The sequence below is a fragment of the Talpa europaea genome (genome assembly GCF_964194135.1).
Source record: "Talpa europaea genome assembly, chromosome: X".
In the NCBI taxonomy this organism is placed as follows: domain Eukaryota; kingdom Metazoa; phylum Chordata; class Mammalia; order Eulipotyphla; family Talpidae; genus Talpa; species Talpa europaea.
The window spans coordinates 54,274,868-54,296,066 of record NC_140081.1 but is presented as its reverse complement, the minus strand read 5'-3'; the positions used below and the strand labels follow the sequence as shown (position 1 = coordinate 54,296,066).

Genomic DNA, 21,199 nt, shown 5'->3' with positions numbered 1-21,199 from the left:
AATGAAAACTGAACTAGTAAGTGCAGTTTTAATGGAAAGATACTAAAAAGATATAGAAAAATATATAGGTAATTAGATATTTCGTGTAGGTGTGGTATGAAATATACAGTTGCTGAGGTGAGAAATTTACACCTGAAATCTATACAGTATTGTATATGAATGTTACCTCAATAAAAAGAATAAAAATATAATGCTAGATACTAATACAACTTAGTTAACTTCAGTGACTAGAAAGGCAGTCTGATGATTTGGACATTAAAAGGCCTGAAATCACTTTTAGGAATTATAGTTTGGCGTCTGACTTATCTGGACTTAAAACAATGTGTTTTCACTGTGTGGTGAGTCAGGTATTCATTTTGTGTCAACTGAACTACATGGGTGATTAAGAAATACTGAACAATGTCCACGTTAGAAAAAAAGTTATGCTTCTTGTTTAGAAGGTGACTTATATTATTTTTTTTTGTCAAAATAAGCATAGCTATCTTATATTTGGTAGTTTAGGATTCATTTACTTTTATGTTTTGTAAGGAATGGTTGTTATTCCTTAAAACAAAATGCTATTTCCACTAATATTTTAGGAATTTCAAAAGAAGGTTCACTTAACAGTTCACTTTTTTGTTGATTCCATTAGCACGGGGCCAGCAATATGTTTAATTTCAATTAATTTTATTACCCAAATATGTAAATGTTACATTTAAGTGAAAATGTACATTCAAAAACACAAAACTTACTTCCTGAAATTTTATGCCTTAAGTTTCTAATTTTAGAACTGTTATTGACATAGGTTTCTCTCAAAAGAATCCTTTAAAAATATTCTGTCACAAGTGTGTGCTTTACTTAGCTTAACTTGCGCATTTCCATAAGTATGGAATATTTTAAGATGGAGGGCCTGCTTCCTATATGGTGGAATTTTCCTTCTTCTATTTGTCTTTCTATTCTGATAGACATTTATTTAGCCTTGCTGTCCTTAAATATTTTTCTTCCCTTGCAAAGCTGGTGCTTTTTATGCTTTTTATTAATTTTACTTAAAAATATTTGGAACCCTTATGCTACATATATGTAAAACTCTCAGATACTATTTTTCAATAAAATATTTATAGGTAGCCACTATAAGGTAGAGTAGCTATATGTTATACCATGAAGGATGTAACAGTAAATAGTATAAATAAATTCAGTAACATTATTTTATAGACATTTTATAGTTTTTAAAATCCTATGTTTACTCATAACCAAGATCTGAAATGAATAGGAGAGGTTTTATTTCCATTTTATAGATGAGGGAACTAAAACAGCTTAAACTAATAAGTAAAATGAAACAACCTAAATGGGAACTCATTTGGTTTTTAGTCATCAATACAATTTGACACATTTTGGAATCCTGAATATTTTGTAATAACTTATCATTTAATTGAAAATGTACATTCACAACCACAGAATTTACTTCCTGACATTTTATGCCCTAAGTAGTTCATCCTAGTGATATTTTGACATTTGCATTATTATTATTACTAGTCTTCTCTCAAAGTATGCTGATAATTGACTTGGTTTTCAAGGACTGAGTTGTTTGCTGCACACTAGCCAAAGAATAGAATATTACAGAGCCCAGATATAAACCCACACATACATGGCCACTTAATCTATGGCAAAGGAGTGAAGCGTATACAGTGGAAGAAGGGAACTCTTTTCAGTAAATGGTGTTGGGAAAATTGGAGTGCCATAGAATGAAACTAGACCACTCTCTCATACCATGCAAAAAAAATCAACTATAAATGGATGAAAGACTTCAATGTAAGACCAAAAACCCTAAGAGATATAGAAAAAAACATAGGCAAAACACTCCATGACGTAAATTTCAGAGATATCTTTGCAGATTCATCCCCATCAGCAAGGAAAACAAAAGAGAATGTAAACAGCTGGGACTACATTAAGCCAAATAGCTGCACAGCGAGGAGACCGTAACTATAGCAAAGGGACACCATATGGAATTGGAAAATATATTTGCATACCATACATCTAACAAAGGACTGATATATAAGATATATAAAGAGCTCATACAGCTCAACACAATAAAAACAAATAACCCAGTCAAGAAATGGGCAGAGGAGCTAAATAGGCACTTTTCCAAGAAGACATATATAAATGGGCAGCAGGCACATGAAAAATTGTTCACCCCAATTTATCATTAGGGAAATGCAAGTCAAAATCACAATGAGAGGGCCTCCCCGGTGGCGCAGCGGTTGAGCGCTGGGTTGTGAAGCTTCCCACAGCCTCTGCAGCGCAGGTTCGATTCCCGGCTGCTCCCCGGCCACCTGAGGAGAGTCCCACATGGCGTGCAGACCTCTCCTGCCGGCCCGCTGCTCCCCTCAGCAGTGTACTTCGGTCCTTCTGCCTGATCTGCTCCCCATTCTGGCTCTGGTGAATTCTCTCACCCTCCCGTGCTTCTGACTGTGCCCAGTGCTTGTATAAACAAACAAACAAACAAATAAATAAATCTTTAAAAAAAAGAAGGGATTCCTCTTTAAAAAAAAAAAATCACAATGAGATTCCACCTCACACCAATAAAAATATCCCACATTAAAAAGCACAGAACCAAGTGCTGGTGATGATGTGGAGAGAAAGGAACCCTCTCGGGGCTCACAGTAATGTAGACTTTTCCAGCTCCTATGGAACACAGTGTGCAGGTTCCTCAAATGAAAAAAAGAAAAATGGATCTTCCACATGACCCAGCAGTTCTACTTCTAGGTGTCTATGCCAGAAAACCAAAACTTGATTTGTAAGGAAACCTGCATGCCTATATTTATTGCAGCAGTATTTGTAACAACCATATTGTGTAAACAACCCATATTCCCAAAAACAGATGAGTAGAACAAGAAGATGTGGTATATATACACAATGAAATACAACTAAACAATCAAAAAAGATAAACTCATTCCATTTGCAGCAACATATATGAAGTTTGAAGAGAGAATGCTAGATGGAGTAAGTCAGAAGGAGAAAGATAAGTTCCAGATATTGTCACTAATATTTGGGATATAGAGAAACCAAACTAAGAACCAGAGAAAGACAACATTAAAAGCTAACCCTAGAAAACTCACTATAGAACTGAAACATCCAATGGGTAGACAGTGTGTGGTAGATGTAGGAAGAAAGAGGGGAGGAAGCACAATTGACTGTGGTGGTAGACTGTGGGTTATTTGGTGGTGGGTACCTCATGGTGCTGATGCCTGATGAAGATAATCCTGTTACCACAATTGAAGAATAACTCATTTTAAAATATTTAAAAAATATTACAAGTGTTTGAACAGATGGATGTTAGTTTTTCTGTTACATAAAAACAAAAAGCTTTAAAAATCACCTTTCTTTTGACCTGCTTTCTAAAGGCATCTGTACTTAGTTCTACCGTTCTATTAAATTATTATAATAGATTCATATAATGTAATTTCCTACCAGGTTGTTATCAGCTCTTTTTCTTTTTGATTAACAGATGATTTCATCCTCCTAGTGAAATAAATTATCAAAGGAATGAAGGCAATGGTGCATTTTGTAATTTGTTTTGTATTTTATCTGTGTTTTTCCTCTGTTATAACATTATTGGTCCCCTGAATTTAAAATGATCACAGATTGTATAGGTCATAGCATACTATTTTGGTTATGCTTTAGCCTTGATAGTTTTTCTGTTTATCAACAATTATTATGAAATTAAATATAACCCTAATTCATAATTAACTTTGCCACAGATTTTTTAATTTAATGGTGCATAGAAAAGTGGACTCTATTTCAAGGTTATTAAATGTTAATTCCATATTACAACTTTGTTTATAAAAATTAACTACGGTTAAGTACTCTGTATAACTTTACTAGGGCTGCCATAATGAAATACCAGTGACTTATAGAGAGCCCTCTTCTTACCTTGCCTTTACATGATTTTTATTCCCTCTGTTTGTCTAGCCTTATCTCATCTTCTTAAAATAATACCAGTCTCATTGGACATAAACTACCCCAGCAACTCTATTTTTACCTACGTTATCTCTTTAAATCCCTATTTTGAAATACAGACACATTTCTGAGGTATTAGGGTGTTAAGATTTAAGCATATGAATTTTGAGGGTATACAAGTAGTCCATCACATACTGTATACCTTTGTTTCATTAAGGTATATGATTCTGTCAAAATTTTCTAACTTCAATTCCACATTTTATCTTTGTATCCCAAGTATATATAGCACAGTGCTGATACTAAGTGCTTCGTGAATGTTGATTTTTTTGAGTGAATAATAAAAATGATTGTGTACATGGGAAGATGAGATGACATGTTACAACTTGATTATACCAGGATAGGGAAATGTTTTCAAAGGTGACTCACTCTTAGGAAAAAAATACATATATAACTGACAAGTACATAACCACTTTATTTGAAGCTAGATTGCTGCCACTCTCAAGCTTCTGGAATGGTGTAGAGTCAGAAGAAAACAAGGTGTAGGACAAAAGCAGGGAGGGTTGCAAATAACAAAGAAAATTTTAATACTGAACATCAATAAATAGAGCCTTGGAGAGACTGATAAATGTTAGTTAATGGGCAAGAATGGGGCAGGGAGCAGATAAAATAAGAAAGACCAATATTGAAAGTGATGACACAGGAAAGTATCAGATAACTTGTCAGTAAAAAAGAGTTAGTGGCATACCAATGATAAATCTCCTTTGTAATAAGTAACCATATGTATATGTGCATATCTTTATTCTATATCTGTATAATTATATATCTTAGAAGCACTTAAATAGTGTTTTTTCAGTCCTGACCATGTATTATAATCATCGGGGGGGAAATTTTAAAAATACACATGGGCCTCCCCTGGTGGCAAGGTGATTGAGTGCAGCAATTTTTATTTCTGGGCCTCCCTAGTGGCCTAGGGGGTTAAGTCTCAGGGCTACCACTGTGAGGGCCCACAGCAACAGCCTGAGTTCTATCCCTGGCCAGGGAGCTACCCACATGGCACAGCAGACCTCTCCTGTCTTGCCCACTGCTCCCCTCAGCAGTGTATTTCAGTAGATCCGCCTGTTCTGCTCCCCAATCTGTCTTTGATGAATCCTCTTATCCTCTGTACCTCTGGCCTATACCCCAGTTCTGTGCAAAAATAAAAAAAAAATCTTTAAATAAAAATTATTTCTATTTATTTATTATAGTTTTTTGAAAAAATAAGGTAACATTGGGTTTCAACACTATATGATTTAGAAATATAGGATCCTACTACTTCTGGTGTATGAGACCACCACATATCCACTATAAGGCACTCATAGTTCTCCAATATAGTCCATTGTTCCCCCTACCCTCTCTTCTGCACTCTGCTCCCTCTCTAGGAGACTCAGTTTTACAGTCAGATTTCTAGACTTTGTTTTTAGTTTGGTGTTGTCTGAGTCTTAGTTTTATTTTTCTGTTTTCTAGCAAACAGTGAAATCATCTATTATTTGTCTTTCTCCTTTTTATTTTGAATAGTCTATAATCTGTTCCAGTTGCATCTGTGTTACAAATGACAGATAATCTATTTTATAGCTCATTAGTATTTCATTGTGTGTATATATACATTGTGAATATATATAGCATATTTACACTTTGTGTGTAGGTATGTGTGAATATATATACACTGTGTCTTCTTAATCCACTCTGTCCTTGGGCACTTCATAACTTAACTATTGGAAATAGTGCTGCAATGAACATAGAAATGCATGTATCTCTTTGAATGAAGTGTTTTTACATCTTTTGGGTAGATACCTAAGAGTGGAATTGCTGGATCATAAGGTAGATATATTTTGAATATATTGAGGAACCTCCACATTGTTTTCCTTAGGGAATGGACCAGGCTAAATTCCCACCAAAAGTGTGTTAGTGTTCCTTTTTCTCCACATCCTCACCAACACCTGTTGTTTCTGGACATTTGATATGGGCCATTCACACACGTGAGATGGCATATCATTGTGATTTTGTTTAATATTTCTTTTTTTTTTATTTCCTTTACCTTCATATTTTGATTATAGGAATTCTATGTATTAAAAGAAAAGTAGATAAGCCAATTTTGAGCATAGGCACTTGTTAACAGAATGAAGTATATGAATAAACTGAAGGCAGGAAATATAAGTGGGAATCAAGATTATCATTGTGTAATTGGCAATGGCAGAAAGGTAAATTATCCCAAAACTGTGTATATAATGACCAACTAACCATCATATGAAATAATAGTTCAAAACACTCGTTGTTAGATATCTTTCATCCTTGCATTTAGAGAAATATTGTATAAGATACATCTTATATTCTGCATCTTATTTATGTCCATTTATTGTTTCACTTCTTTTTTTTTTTTAAATTTTATTGTTATATTCCCCATACAATTGCAGCTCCCCCATTCTGACCCCAATCCCTCCCCTCCCGCCCCCGCCCCCCAAAACGTGTCTCTGGTTCATAGTTTTTTGTTGATTTTGATTTTCACTTTCTTATATTCATTTTCCTGGTCCCTTATTTAAGTTTTCTAGATTCCTGCTATGAGTGAGACCATCCGGTATTTTTCTTTTTCTTTTTGGCTTATTTCGCTGAGCATGATCCCTTCCAGCGCCATCCATGTTGCTGCAAATTGCATGTGTTTATCTTTTTTGAATGCTGAGTAATATTCCATGGTATATATGTACCACATCTTCTTGATCCAGTCATCTGTTTTTGGGCATTTGGGTTGTTTCCAAAGCTTAGCTATTGTAAACAGTGCTGCTATAAACATAGGGGTGCAGGTGTTCTTTGGAATTGATGTTTCTGTGTCCTTCGGGTAAATACCTAGGAGTGGAATTGCTGGATCATATGGAAGCTCTATGTTTAGTAGGTCCAGAAATCTCCACACAGCTTTCCACAGTGGTTGGACCAGTTTGCACTCCCACCAACAGTGCAGAAGAGTTCCTTTTTCTCCACACCCTCGCCAACATTTGTTGTTGCTAGTTTTTTTAATATGTGCCATTCTCACTGGTGTAAGAAGGTATCTCATGGTAGTTTTGATTTGCATTTCCCTGATGACAAGTGATGTTGAACATTTTTTCATATGCCTGTTGGCCATTTGCATTTCCTCTTCAGAGAAGTTTCTTTTAAGCTCTTCTGCCCATTTTTTGACTGGATTATTTTCTTTGTTGTTGTTGAGTCTCATCAGCTCTTTGCAGATTTTTGTGATCAGTCCTTTATCATTAGTGTTGGGTGCAAAAATGTTCTCCCAGTCGGTGGGGTTTCTCTTTGTTTTTGTTATTGTCTCTTTTGCTGTGCAAAAGCTCTTTAATTTGATGTAGTCCCAGCTGTTTATCTTTGCCTTCACTATCACTGCTTTGGGTGATGTGTCTGTAAAGATGTCTTTGATGTGCAAATCACGTAGTGTTTTGCCTATATTTTCTTCTATATATTTTATGGTTTCAGGTCTTATGTCTAGTTCTTTAATCCATTTTGAGTTGATTTTTGTGTATGGTGTGAGGTAGTGGTCAAGCTTCATTCTTTTGCATGTAGCGACCCAGTTTTCCCAGCACCATTTATTGAACAAACTTTCTTTGCTCCAATGCATATTCTTTGCTCCTTTGTCAAAGATTAGTTGACCATAAATCTGTGGGTTTATTTCTGGATTTTCTATTCGATTCCATTGGTCTGTATGTCTGTTCTTGTTCCAATACCATGCAGTTTTGATGATTATGGCTTTGTAGTATAGTTTGAAGTCTGGGAGTGTGATGCCTCCATTCCCTTCTTTTTTTTTTCAGGAGAGCTTTGGCTATTCGGGGTTTTTTGTGATTCCATATGAATTTCATCAATAATTGTTCTATTTCTTTGAAGAATGACATTGAAATTTTGATTGGAATAGCATTGAATCTGTATATTGCTTTTGGAAGGATGGCCATTTTAATAATGTTTATTCTTCCAATCCATGAGCAGGGGATGTCTCTCCATTTCTTTGTGTCTTCTTCTATTTCTTTTAACAGTGTTTTATAGTTTTCTTTGTATAGTTCCTTTACCTCTTTTGTTAGATTTATTCCCAAATATTTGATTTTTTTTGTTTCAATAACAAAAGGGATGGTTTTTTTGATTTCTTCTTCTTCAGATTTATTGTTTGTGTATAGGAAGGCTACTGACTTTTATGTGTTGATTTTGTATCCTGCCACTTTACTGAACTGATTGATGAGTTGAATTAGCTTTTCTGTGGAGTTTTTGGGGTTCTCTATGTATAATATCATATCGTCTGCAAATAGTGATAGTTTGACTTCTTCTTTTCCTATTTGGATTCCTTGGATGTCTTTCTCTTGTCTTATTGCCCTGGCTAGGACTTCCAGTATTATATTGAAAAGCAGTGGTGAGAGTGGACATCCTTGTCTTGTTCCAGATCTTAATGGAATTGCTTTCAGCTTTTCACCATTGAGAATGATACTGGCTGTTGGCTTGTCATAGATGGCCTTTATGATGTTGAGGTATGTTCCTTGTATCCCAAGAATTTCAAGGGCTTTTATCATGAATGGGTGTTGCACTTTGTCGAAAGCTTTCTCAGCATCTATTGATATTATCATATGGTTTTTATATTTCTTTTTGTTGATGTGTTGGATAACGTTGATTGATTTTCGGATGTTAAACCATCCTTGTGCCCCTGGAATGAATCCAACTTGGTCGTGGTGAATTATCTTATGGATACATTGTTGGATTCTGATAGCTAAAATTTTATTGAGGATTTTTGCATCAGTGTTCATTAAGGAGATTGGCCTGTAGTTTTCCTTTTTTGTGTTGTCCTTGTTCGGTTTTGGTATTAGTGTAATGTTGGCTTCATAGAACGTGTTTGGTATTGTCCCTTCCTTCTCAATTTTTTGGAAGAGTTTGTGAAGGATAGGCACTAATTCGTCTCTGAATGTTTGGTAGAATTCATTTGTAAATCCATCAGGTCCTGGGCTTTTGTTTTTGGGGAGGTTTTTGATTACCATTTCAATTTCGCTAATTGTAATTGGTCTGTTTAGGTGTTCTATTTCTTCTTTATCTAGCTTTGGGTGATTGTAGAGTTGTAGGAATTTGTCCATCTCCTCTAGATTGTTAAACTTGTTTCCATATAACTGTTCATAGTAGTTACTGATTATTCTTTTGATTTCTGCTGTGTCCGTTGTGATTTCTCCTCTTTCATTGATGATCCTGTTTATTTGTGCTTTCTCCCTTTTTTCCTTTGTGAGCCTGGCTAGGGGTTTGTCTATTTTATTGATTTTTTCAAAGAACCAGCTCTTGGTTTCATTGATCTTTTGGATTGTTTTTTTAGTTTCAATTTCATTTATTTCTGCTTTGGTTTTTATTATTTCTTTTCTTCTACTGGTTTTGGGGTTTTTTTGTTGTTCTTTTTCTAGATCTTTGAGCTTCGAGATTAGGTTGTTTCTTTGTGTTCTTTCTTGTTTCTTGATGTGAGCTTCTATTGCTATATATTTTCCTCTTATTACTGCTTTTGCTGCATCCCATACATTTAGGATATTGGTGTCCTCCTTGTTGTTCAATTAAAAATTTTTTTTTAATTTCTTCTTTGATCTCCTCATTAGTCCTGTGGTCTTCCAGTAGTGTGGTTTTTAATCTCCATGAGGTAGGAAAGTTCCTTGCCTTCTTTTTATGGTTTATTTCTAGTTTGATGCCTTCATGGTCAGAAAAGATGGTTGATATGATTTCAATCTTGGTGTATCTGTTGATGTTTGTCTTGTGCCCCAGTATGTGATCGATCCTGGAGAATGATCCGTGTGCGCTTGAGAAAAATGTGTACTCCGTTTTTTTGGGGTTTAGTGTTCTATAGATGTCTGTTAAGCCCAATTGCTCTAGGTCCTTATTTAGAGCTTTAGTTTCTTTACTTATTTTTTGTCTTGTTGATCTATCCATTGTTGATAGTGGTGTGTTGAAGTCTCCCACTACGTATGTGTTTTCTCTGATGTCTGTTTTCAGAGAGGACAACAGTTGTCTGATATATTTTGGTGCTCCTTCGTTTGGTGAGTATATGTTAATGAGTGTTATTTCTTCTTGAAGTATTGTCCCCTTGATCATAATGTAGTAACCCTTGGGGTCTCTTTTTATCTTTTTGAGTTTGAAATCTGTTTTATCTGATATAAGTATAGCTGTTCCTGCTTTCTTTTTTGGTCCATTTGCTTGTAGGATTGTTTTCCATCCTTTAACTTTGAGCCTATTTTTATCTTTTGTAGCTAAATGTGTTTCCTGGAGACAGCAAAAGGTTGGGTTTTGTTTCTTAATCCAGGCTGCAACTCTGTGTCTTTTTATTGAAGAGTTTAGTCCATTTACATTTAGAGTTATTATTGATATGTTAACATCTGTATTTGCCATTGTGTTTGTCTTTCCTTTGATTTTATTTATTTATTCTTTTAATAACTTTTTTTTTTTGGCCTTCTTTCATTGTTATTCGTCCCTCTGAGGTTCTGGCTTTAGGACTCCTTGTAGTATTTTTTGGAGTGGGGGTTTAGTTGCAATGAAATTCCGGAGTTTCTGTTTGTCTGGGAAGGTCCATATTCTTTCTTCAAAGAGGAAGGAGAGCTTTGCGGGATAGAGTATTCTTGGTTGGCATCTGTTTTCTTGGAGTCTGTTGACTATGTCCCTCCACTCTCTCCTTGCCCGTAGTGTTTCTTCGGAGAAGTCTGATGTCAGCCTGATTGGTTTTCCTTTGAATGTTATCTGTTTCTTCCCTCTTGCCAGCTTCATTATTTTTTCCTTGTCCTGGATCTTGGGAGCTTTACTATTATGTGTCTTGCTGTATTTTTCCTTTCTTCGTGGAAGTTTGGTGTTCTTCTTGCTTCTTGTATATCAATTTTCAGCTCCTTCTTCACATTTGGGAAGTTCTCTTCAATTATCTCTTTGAATATTTTCTCTGTTCCTACATCTCTCTCCTCTCCTTCTGGTATTCCTATAACTCTTATATTTCCTTTCCTCATGGAGTCAGATAGTTCCCGAAGTCTTTCCTCGTTCTTTTTCCTTCGTACTTCTCTTTCCTTTTCTGTTTTGGTTCTTTTTATTTCTGTGTCTTCAAGATTACTTATTCTTTCTTCCATTTCATCTGTTCTCCTTTCATTGCTTTTCCCAGAATTCTTTAGTTCTTCCATTAATTCTTTGATCTCCTGCATTTCTTTTACTTCCCTCTTTAGGGACTCAATTTCTTTCTTCTGACCATTGTTTTCCCTCTCTAGGGACTCAATTGCATTCTTCTGATCGTTGATTATTTTTCCCTTATCATTGTTTTCCTTTATGACTTCTGTCAGTTTTTTAATCACGGCAATTTTAAATTCTCTTTCTGGAAGGCTCAGAAGTTCTTCCAAGTTACTGTCGTTGCAATCTGGGGGCTGGTTTTCTTTTTGTGGTGTGCTTTTTCCCTGGGGAGTAGCTAGGTTGCGTGTGGTTCTTCTCCTCCCTACTGTCTGTTTTCTAATTTGCCGTATGCGTTGGGATACTGTGTTGTTTGGACTGGCCGGCATCTTGGGTGAGCTTCTCCGCTCCTCTCTGGTTCCTCCAGGAGTCATCTGTCAGTTTCAAGCAGTTTTTACTGGAGAAAGGTCCCTGTTCTAAAATGCCGATGTGGGGACACACTCCCCTGTGTGCCTGGTCTGCCCCGGCGGTGGGTTCCTGCTCCCCCTCTGGGCTTGGACTGCAGGCCAGAGGGGGTCTGGCGTGGGCGAACTTCCCCCGCTCACCTCTGGCTCCTGAGGAAGCCTTCTGCAGGTAGTCTTTACTGAAGAAATGTCCCTGTTCTAAAATGGTGATGTGGGACACACTCCCTGCGCGTCTGGTCTCAGGCACACTCTTCTGCGCGCCTGGTCTGCCCCGGCTGTGGGTGCTCGCTCTCCCTGTGGGCTCAGACTACTTGTTCGGAAGGGGCCCGGTGTGGGCTAACTCCCCAGCTGGCCACTAGCTCCTTCAGGAGCCTCTGCTGACTTCAAGTCACTAGGTGGCGCCAGAGATCTCTCCTAGAGCCCTTGGGGAGCTGATTTTCCACCCCATGGGACAGGGAGCAGAGCGGGGATGGTAGGGTACACCTCAACGGCTTTGGGGTGCTGTGTCTGCCTTGTGCCCCACCGTCGTGGGGAACCCACGCCCCTAATTTCGTGCCCCGGGTCTCAGTTCCAAAGCCCTCAGTTCCAGGACGTGGGCTGTAGCCCAGCTCAGTGGCGCGGGAATGGCGCCTTTTGAATCCCGCTTCCCTGCCTGGGCGCCTTGTTCCTGCTCACTCAGGGAGGGTCTCCAGCGGTCTCCCCGCATGCCTAGGTTGCAGGTGCGGGTACCTGGGCAGCTGTGATCCTATCTGGATCAGCGCGCTGCTTTCTGCGCAAGCTTACCGGGCAGAGGGGGCTGTGTGCTGGTGCTGGTCTCCTCCTGGGGGCGGGGCTCTCTTTAATGGCGCCTGGAGCTCACCTCTGCGGAGGTTCCTGCAGGGTTCTCCATAGCTCCCGTTCACGGGGTGTGGTGGCTGAAATAGTTCCTTTCCACTCACAGTCCCACTTGCTGCGTCCGTTTTTCTTGTTGGTCGTTTTAGTTTGTTGTTTCCCTCCTCTCTGCTGGTAGGAGAGTGCCGACTTTGTGGGCGGGGGAGGGGAGCAGTGTTCTGCGCTTCCCTCCCTTCTGGTCCTCTTTTATGGCAACTTTCTTCTTCGGGCAGTTTGCTGGAGTCGTCCGTTTATCTTCCGTGTCCCAGTTCTCACTGGGACCTGCCGCTTTTCCTCCCTATTAACTTTTTTTAATGGGAGATCTTACTCGCAGCGTCTCCTCGACGCCATGTTGCTCCGCCCTCTGTTTAATATTTCTTGATGATAAGTGATGAGCACTTTTCCATGTGCCTCTTGGCCACCTGTATGTCTGTTTTGTAGAACTGTCTGTTTTAAGTCTCCTGCACATTTTTTGATTGAGTGATTTCTTTTGAGTTCTATGAGTCCTTTGGAGATCTTAGATATTAACCATTTGTCAGATTTATGATATATAAATAATTTCTCCCAATAAGTTATCTTTTCCTTTTAATGTGACTTTCTTTCACCATGCAGAAACTTTTTAGTTTGTTGTAGTCCCATTCATTCATATTTTCATTTGTTTCCATTGCCATTGGAGTTGAATATAACTGGTGAAAGAGGACTTCAGTGTTTTGTGCCTGGTCTTAGAGGAAAACCATTTCAGGTTTTCTGGTTCATCCTGATTCACTCTCAGAAGATTGTATACCTCTAAGAAATTTTCTATGTCATTCTATTCATTTTGTCCTATAGATGCTTGTAGTAGTGTCTTAATGATCCTTTGTATTTCTGAGATATCTTATTTTTTCTTCTTTTTTTTTTTAAATCAAGATTAGGCTTTTGATTTCATTGATTTTCTGGACTGTCTTTTGTTTTCTATTTCAATTATTTCTGCTCCAATTCTTTCCTTTTTTTTTTTTACCAGTTTTTGCTTTTGTATGGTCTTGTTTTTTTTTTTTTAAGTCCCCACTGTGTAAATTTTAATTATTTCTTTGAGCTTTTCCTTATGTTTTGATGTGGGCCTACATTACTATATACTTTCCTCTGCATACTGCTTTTGCTGTGTTTATTCATTTCTTTATTTTCGCTTGTCTCCAAGTATTTTAATTTCTTCTGTGATTTCCTCATTAATGTATTAGTAATTCATTTTGAGTCTCTAAATATTAGTTGTTTTCTTATTGTGGTTGGTTGATTTCTATTTTGATACCATTATGATCAAAGAAAGTTTTTGATATCATTTCAGTCTTAATGAATTTATTTACACTTGTTTTGTGACCTAGCATGTGATCTATCGTGAAAATGGCCCATTTGCATTTGAGAAAAATGTGTACTCATGTATTTTTATGTACAGTACCAACCCTTTCTTAGGAGCATGTGTTCCAATTTCTCACTTAATGCTGTTGTTTCTTTGCTAATTTTCTCTCAGATTTGTCCATTGATAAGAGTGGGTTGTTGAAATATTTATTTATTATGTTGTTGCCAATATCTGTTTTCAAGTTTGTTAATAGTTATATTTTTTATTCTCCTTCATCTAGTGTATACAAGTTGATGAGTGTTTGTCTTCCTGATATATTGTTTCCCTAATCATTGCATAATGACAATACCTGTGTCATGTTATGTTTTTTAAATGGGAGTCTGGTTTGTCTGATGTAAGTGTAACTCTCCCTGTCTTTTTTGGGGGACCCATTGCTTTTATGATTGCTTTCCATTCATTTGCTTTGACCCTATATTTATGTTTGGATCTCAAATTTGTCTCCTGGGGAATTGCAGGAAGTTGGGTTTTATTTTCTGAACCATCCAGCCACTCTGTGCCTTTTTATTAGTGAGTTCAGCCCATTTACATTTAGGGTGAATATTGACATATGAGGATTTGCTATTGCCATTTTGTCTGTAGCTTTCTGTTTCTATTTCCTTGTTTAGTTTTTGTGGATTGTCTTCTCTTCTACAATAATTAGATATTAAAGCTCATTTCATAAAGCAGCTGATATTTTTTTTAATAAATTTTATTTTTATATTCCCCATACAATTGCAATCCCCTTATTTTGATCCCAATCCCTCCCCTCCCCGCCCTCCACCCCCCATAGAGTGTCTCTGGTTCATAGTTTTTTGTTGATTCTGATTTTCACTTTCTTATCGTCTTTCATTTTCCTGGTCCCTTATTTAAGTTTTCTAGATTCCTGCTATGAGTGAGACCATCCGGTATTTTTCTTCTTCTTTCTGGCTTATTTCGCTGAGCATGATCTCTTCCAGCGCCATCCATGTTGCTAATACAGCTGATAATTTTTGAAGTGTTTCTTCATTTTTTTTAATGGTACTTATAATGCTACATCTATCTGGGTATTTTTTGCATTATCCTCTTCAATATTCAATATTCCATTTGGTCTATTCTACTTTTGTATCTTTCTGTAAAAACATTTCTCCTTTAGTGATCTTTGTATATCATGCATCTCTGTTATTTTCTTATTCTATGCTTCAATTTTTATTTTCTCTTCATTAATTTTCTCAGTTCATTTATCTGAGTCTTCTTCCATTTTAATTTTTCCATCATGATGATTTTGAACTCTGTTTGATAGGAGAAATAGGAGGATAATGTCTTCCATTTCTTTGTGGTTGAATTTTTTGAAGGTTGTTCTCTCCTTGTGATGTCATATTCCTTTGAGGTGTCAAGTTTCCATGAGTTGTATTTTTCTCTCTATTTTTAAAATAAATCATCAGTATTAATTCTGCATTTCCTGCAGGTGCCTTGTGTGTTTTTTTTTTAAAGCTTTTCCAAGCTTAATATGATTTTCAGTATTTATCCTCTCCAGGCTTTCATAGATCTAGAGATTTGCTTTTGTAGTTGTTGAGTAATGGATAAGGTAGGGCCATGGAAAATCCCTGAAATTGTTGCAAGTGAGTACAGGCAGTGGACTGGCTTGTGCCTATGGCACCACTAATATTCCTTCTCTCTGTTGTTCTAGACCTGAGTCTCTGTAGACTGTGCACTGGTTAATGGTACCTACTAGGTCGGTACCAGTTCTAAGGGATGTGGGAGGGGGTATGTATCCTAGCACACTGTCCTTGTATTTTACAGTTCCCTACCTCTGTATTACTCAGTTCCAGCAGGGAATCAGCTAGTTGTTGATTTTTGTTCTGGTCTGTAGGTGGCGCCAGAGACCTGTACTTGCTGACCTGTGCTTTTTGCCCTGTAGTTCTCTGAGAAATGAAGGGGGGGAGGGGAGCACCTGAACACGGGCTATTGATCATGCTGCATGCTTTGTCAACCCACGCCCTAAATTCTGCGTTCTAGTTCTCAATTCCAGGGCTCTCAGAACCAGAATGCTCTCTGTCACCCTGTGCAGTGCCTACTGTTGTGGCATGTCCCATGCTCTGCATCCTGTGTCCGGCTCTCAGTTCCAGAATGGGCTCTTGCTACACATCTCCTTTCCCTTCTCACCACTGTTTGCATGGCCCACCCACTCTCAGAGCCTGAGGGTGGTTTTGGAATATCTGGCTTCCATCTATCAGGAAGTTGGTGATTTTGTCTGATCACTAGGTGGTGCCAGAGATCTTTTTTTAGTATCCTTCCAGAACAGTTTTTTTCCCCAGTGGGTCTCCAATCCAGGGAATAAGGGGGGGGAGGGTGGAGTGCCTCAAAGGCGTGGGGGTGCTGTGTCTGTCCTGTGCCCTTCCATTGTGGGGATCCCACGTCCGGAATTTTGTGTTACTGTTGTCTTTTGGTTTTTGTTTTATTTTTATTTTATATATTTTTACATCATTTTTCATTTTTGCACAATGTATGCATTTTCATCTTGATTACAGTCCCCATTCAATTCCCACCCTCCTTGTTTTGATCCTACTCCCTCCTTTCCCCCCCCCCCACCCTCGTGTGTTTCTGGTTTATAGTTGCTTGTTGATTTTGATTTTTACTTTATTATAAGTAGTCATTTACCTGGTGCTTTATTTAAGTCTTCTAAATTCCTGCTATGGGTGAGACCATCTGGTATTTTTCCTTTTCTTTCTGGCTTATTTTGCTGAGCATGATCCCTTCCAGCTCCATACATGTTGCTGCAAATTGCATGAGTTTATCTTTTTTGATTGCTGAGTAATATCCCATTGTGTACATGTACCACGTCTTCTTGATCCATTCATCTATTTTGGGGCATTTGGGTTGTTTCCACAGCTTAGCTATTGTAAATAGTGCTGCAATAAACATAGGGGTGCAGGTGCACTTTAAAATTAATGTTTCTGTGTCCTTTGGGTAAATAACTAGGAGTGGAATGCTGGATCATATGCCTGGTTTTTGATTACCCAATGAGGGTCATTCACCTCGGTGACAGCTCACCGCGTCACCCCACAATCCTAGGTCATGGGCATGGGGACCTGGGCAGTAGCGATCTGTGTATGCTGTTCGAGTGTGTGTGCACTTTTCCACACAAGCTTACTGGCTTGCCTTTGGCTATTTGCAGGTCTCTCCACGGAGTGGAGTCCTGATCTTCCTCTAATGGCGCTGCATTTGCAATTACCTGGTGCTGTTTGCTCACCTGTGTGGCTATTCCTGCACAGTTCTCCACAGTTCCTGGTCTTGGGGTATAGTGCCTGCAGTAGCTCCTTTCCACTCACTGTCCCATTTCATCTCTTGTTTGTTCTTGTTTTTTGTTTTTTTCTCCTTTCTGTTGGTCCCCTGTGCTGGCTTTGTGGGTGGGGGAGTGTAGTAGGGTTCTGCTGCTTTCCTTTCTTCTTGTCCTCTTTTATTGCAACCTTCCTCTTCTTGCAGTTTGCTGTGTCCCGGTTCTCGCAGGGACCTGCCGCTTTTCCTCCCTGTAAATCATTTCTATGGGAAAACTTACAGCATTTCTTTATTGCCATGTTGATCTTTCTCTTCTATTGTTGAAGTTGTTTACATATAACTGTTCATAATAGTCTCTGATTATTCTTTTGATTTCTGCTGTGTCTGTTGTAATTTCTGTTCTTTTGTTTATGATCCTATTTATTTGTGCTTTCTCCTGTTTTTTCTTTGTGAGCCTGGCTAGAGATTTGTCTATTTCATTTTTTCAAAGAACCACCTTTTGGTTTCATTGATCTTTTGAATTTTTTTAAATTTCTATTTCATTTATTTTTGCTTTGATTTGTATTATTTCCTTTTTACTACTGGCTTTTGGGATTTTTTTGTTGTTCTTTTTCTAGTTCTTTGAGATAGAGTAGGTTGTTTTTCTGCATCCTTTCTTGTTTCTTGATGTGTACTTCCGTTGCTATATACTTACTATAGCTTCTTCTATGATCTCCTTTTTAATCCAGTGGTTTTCCAGTAGTGTGTATTTCAATCTCCATGAAGTGGTAGGTTTCCTTGCTTTCTTTTCATGATTTATTTCTAGTTTTATGCCTTTATGATCAAAGAAGATAGATGTAATGATTTTTATCCTAATGTATCTGTTGATGCTTGTCTTGTGGCCCAATATGGGATCTATCCTGGATAATGATCCATGCGCTCTTGAGAAAAATGTGTACTTGGCATTTTTGGGATGCAGTGTCCTAAGCTGTCTGTTAAGCCCATGAGGTCTAGATCCTTAATTAGAACTTAAATGTCCTTGCTTATTTTTGTGTCTTGTTGATCTATTCATTGTTGATAGTGGTGTGTTGAAGTCTGCTACTATCTATGTGTTTTCTCTAATGTCTGTTTTCAGAGCTGATAATAATTGTCTTAATATATTTTGTTGATCCTTCATTATGTTGAGTGTTATATCTTCCTGATGCATTATTCCCTTAATCATAATATAGTGTCCATCTATGTCTCTTTTACCTTTTTTAGTTTGAAGTCCATTTCATCTGATACAAGTATAGCTGTCCCTGCCTTCTTTTTTGGTTCCTTTGCTTGTAGGATTGTTTTCCAACCTTTTACTTTCAGTCTGTGTTTATCTTTTGTAATTAAATGTGTTTCCTGAAGACAGCAGAAACTTGGATTTTGTTTTTTAATCCAGCCTTCTACTCTGTATCTTTTTTTCTTTTTGTTTTTAAAGATTTATTTATTTATTTATGCATATAAGCACTGGGGTACAGGCGAGATGTGCATGGGGAGAGAGAATTCACCGGGGACTGAGTGCAGAAAAGAACAGGCAGATTGACTGAAATATACTGCTGAAGGGAGCAGTGGGCAAGAAAAGAGAGGTCTGATGTGCCATGTGTGTTAGCTCTCTGGCCATGGTTGGAACTTTTGCTGCAGTGGCTGTGGATAGCTTCATGGTGCTGAGAACTAACCTGTTGCACCACCAGGGAGGCCCTCTGTTTCTTTTTATTGATGAGCTTAGTCCATTTACATTTAGAGTTAATATTGATACATTGGTGTCTGTATTTGTCATTTTGTTTGTCTTTTTGTGATTTTATTCATTGCCTTATTCTATTCTTCTTGTTCATTCCTCTGTTGGTTTTGGCTTTAGGACTTGTAGTATTTTTTTGTAGTGGGGGTTCAGTAGTAATGAATTTCTGGAGATTCTGTTTGCCTGAGAAGGTCCTTATTTTTCCTCTGTAGTGGAAATAGAGCTTTGCAGGGTAAAGTCTTCTTGGTTGGCATTTGTTGACTTGGGGTTTGTTGAATATGTCACTTCATTCTCTTCTTGCTTGTAGTGTTCCTTTGGAGTAGTCTGTTGTCAGCTTGATTGGTTTTTCTTTATCAGTTAGCTGTTTCTTCCCCCCCATCAGCTTCATTATTTTTTCCTTGTCTTGGCTCTTAGAAGCTTCGCTATTATGTGTCTTGATGTAGTTTTTCTTTCATTGTGGTAATTTGGTGTTCTTCTCGCTTCTTGTATGTCTGTTTTCATCTCTTTCTTCATTATTGGGAAGTTCTCTGCAGTTATCTCCTTGAATAGTTTCTCGGTTCCTTGGTCTCCTATCCTTATGGGATTTCTATAACTCATATTTCCTTTCCTCATCATGTCGGATACATCTCAATGTGTTTCTTCATTCTTTTTCCTTCATACTTCTCTTTCCTTTCCATTTTTGGTTCTTTTTACTTCTGTATCTTCGAGAGTACTGATTTGTTCTTTCATTACATTGATTCTTCCTTTTTGTTGCTTTTCCCAGAGTTCTATAGCTCCTCTATTAATCTTTTAATCTCCTGCACTTCCTTCATTTCCTTCTTAAGCACTCAATTTTATTTTTCTGTTCATTAATTATATTTCTCATATCATTCTTTTCCTTTTTGTCTTAGGCTTTTTAATCATGGCAATTTTAAATTCTCTACCTAGAAGGCAGATAAATTCTTCCCTGTCGTTTGTTGAGTTCCAGTGGTTGATTTTCTTTTTGTGGTGTGTCATTCCCCTAAGGCCTTGCTTGGTTATTTGTATTTTTTCCTTCTCCCTGTTGTTTGTTTTTTAATTTTTTAATTTGTTCTATTCATTGGAATACTGTGCTACTGGTACTGGCGAGCATCTCTTTGTGGTGTTCCTTTTGCTATATTGAGAACTGGTGGCCAGATTGTATCCAGCACTGTTATGCCAGATTCCACAAGAGTAGTGATGCTGTGGATATGTTGATGGGCACTGTTTTGAGGATCCCCTCCCTGTGTATTTACTCATTTCCAGAAGGTGACTGTGGGGTCCTTGGCTTCCAACAATAACTCAGGGGCTGTGTTTTCCTGGTGTCAACAGTTCATGGTGGACCCTCCCTTTCTCTACTCAGTTCCTATACATGGGTGTGAGGCCTACAGGAGCCTTGCATGGTGCATGCGTGCTATTCTACTCACCTTTGTTTGTGGAGCCCACCCTCTCTCTAATTTATATAGTTTCAATAAAAGAGCCATTTATGGAAATATTTATTTGGGTTTTCATATTTTGTCTATGCCAGTTTCTTTTTCAGTTATCTGACCTACTGGACATTTAAGTAGTTGTATATCACTGAGTCATTAAATGGTAGTATTTAAAATAGCTCTTGAGGTTTACCTTTTTTTTTTGTCATGCCCTACAATTTACAAGGCTTAATTAACTCTTTACTTTTTCTGCATCCACCTCGTGAGTCATACTGCAGTAAGGGACTTAAGACTCTTTCTTGGCAGTTGATGTTTCTTTTTCCTATTGCCACTTAGTTGGAAAGGAACACTGAATCATAGCTTTTACATGCAAAAAATATCCTAGGGGTGGTGGTGGTATGTCTCTATGTGTTAAAAACAGGCAAATGGGGATACTAATATCTTATAAAACTGTGCTAGAAAGAAGGAGTTTTTGTTAATGAATTATGTGACTTAAGTGGTAATTGGATTATTCACAGAATATTGCAACTGCATTTGTGTATTCTTTTGTTTTCTTTTTATAGGATGAAGGAGTTGTTAAAGAAATCCCTATTACTCATCACGTTAAGGAAGGATATGAGAAAGCAGATCCTGCACAGTTTGAGTTGCTCAAGGTTCTTGGTCAGGGATCCTTTGGAAAAGTAATGAATGCTTTTTCCTATATGTGTTTTTATTTCTATCATTTAACAAAAAGTGTATATATCCATAGAAATCTGATAAGTGTGCATTTCTAAACTTGTCAAAGGATACACAAGAAGGTAACTAATTTTATTCCTTTTATTTCTGTCATATTTTTGGTCATATTTCTTTATACTTCTCTATAATAATAAAAGTTTTCTAATCTCCTGGGCTCCCTGATTTCTGTAGGAGTAAATATGACATTTATCAAACAAAGTAGTTTGATATTGGGTAAAAAATGGTTATCCATATTTCC

The 21,199-nt window shown here is 37.5% G+C and overlaps 1 protein-coding gene across 1 annotated transcript in view; it reads left to right on the top strand.

The window, feature by feature from the left end:
* RPS6KA6 (ribosomal protein S6 kinase A6) overlaps positions 1 to 21,199 on the top strand; it is a gene marked incomplete at its 3' end in the record, with an annotated part of 242,802 nt that overhangs the window by 33,201 nt on the left and 188,402 nt on the right. Inside the window, exon 3 of the mRNA XM_084259149.1 lies at positions 20,790 to 20,906. Coding sequence (XP_084115275.1) covers positions 20,790 to 20,906 — 117 coding nt within the window. The remainder of the gene's footprint in view (positions 1 to 20,789; positions 20,907 to 21,199) is intronic.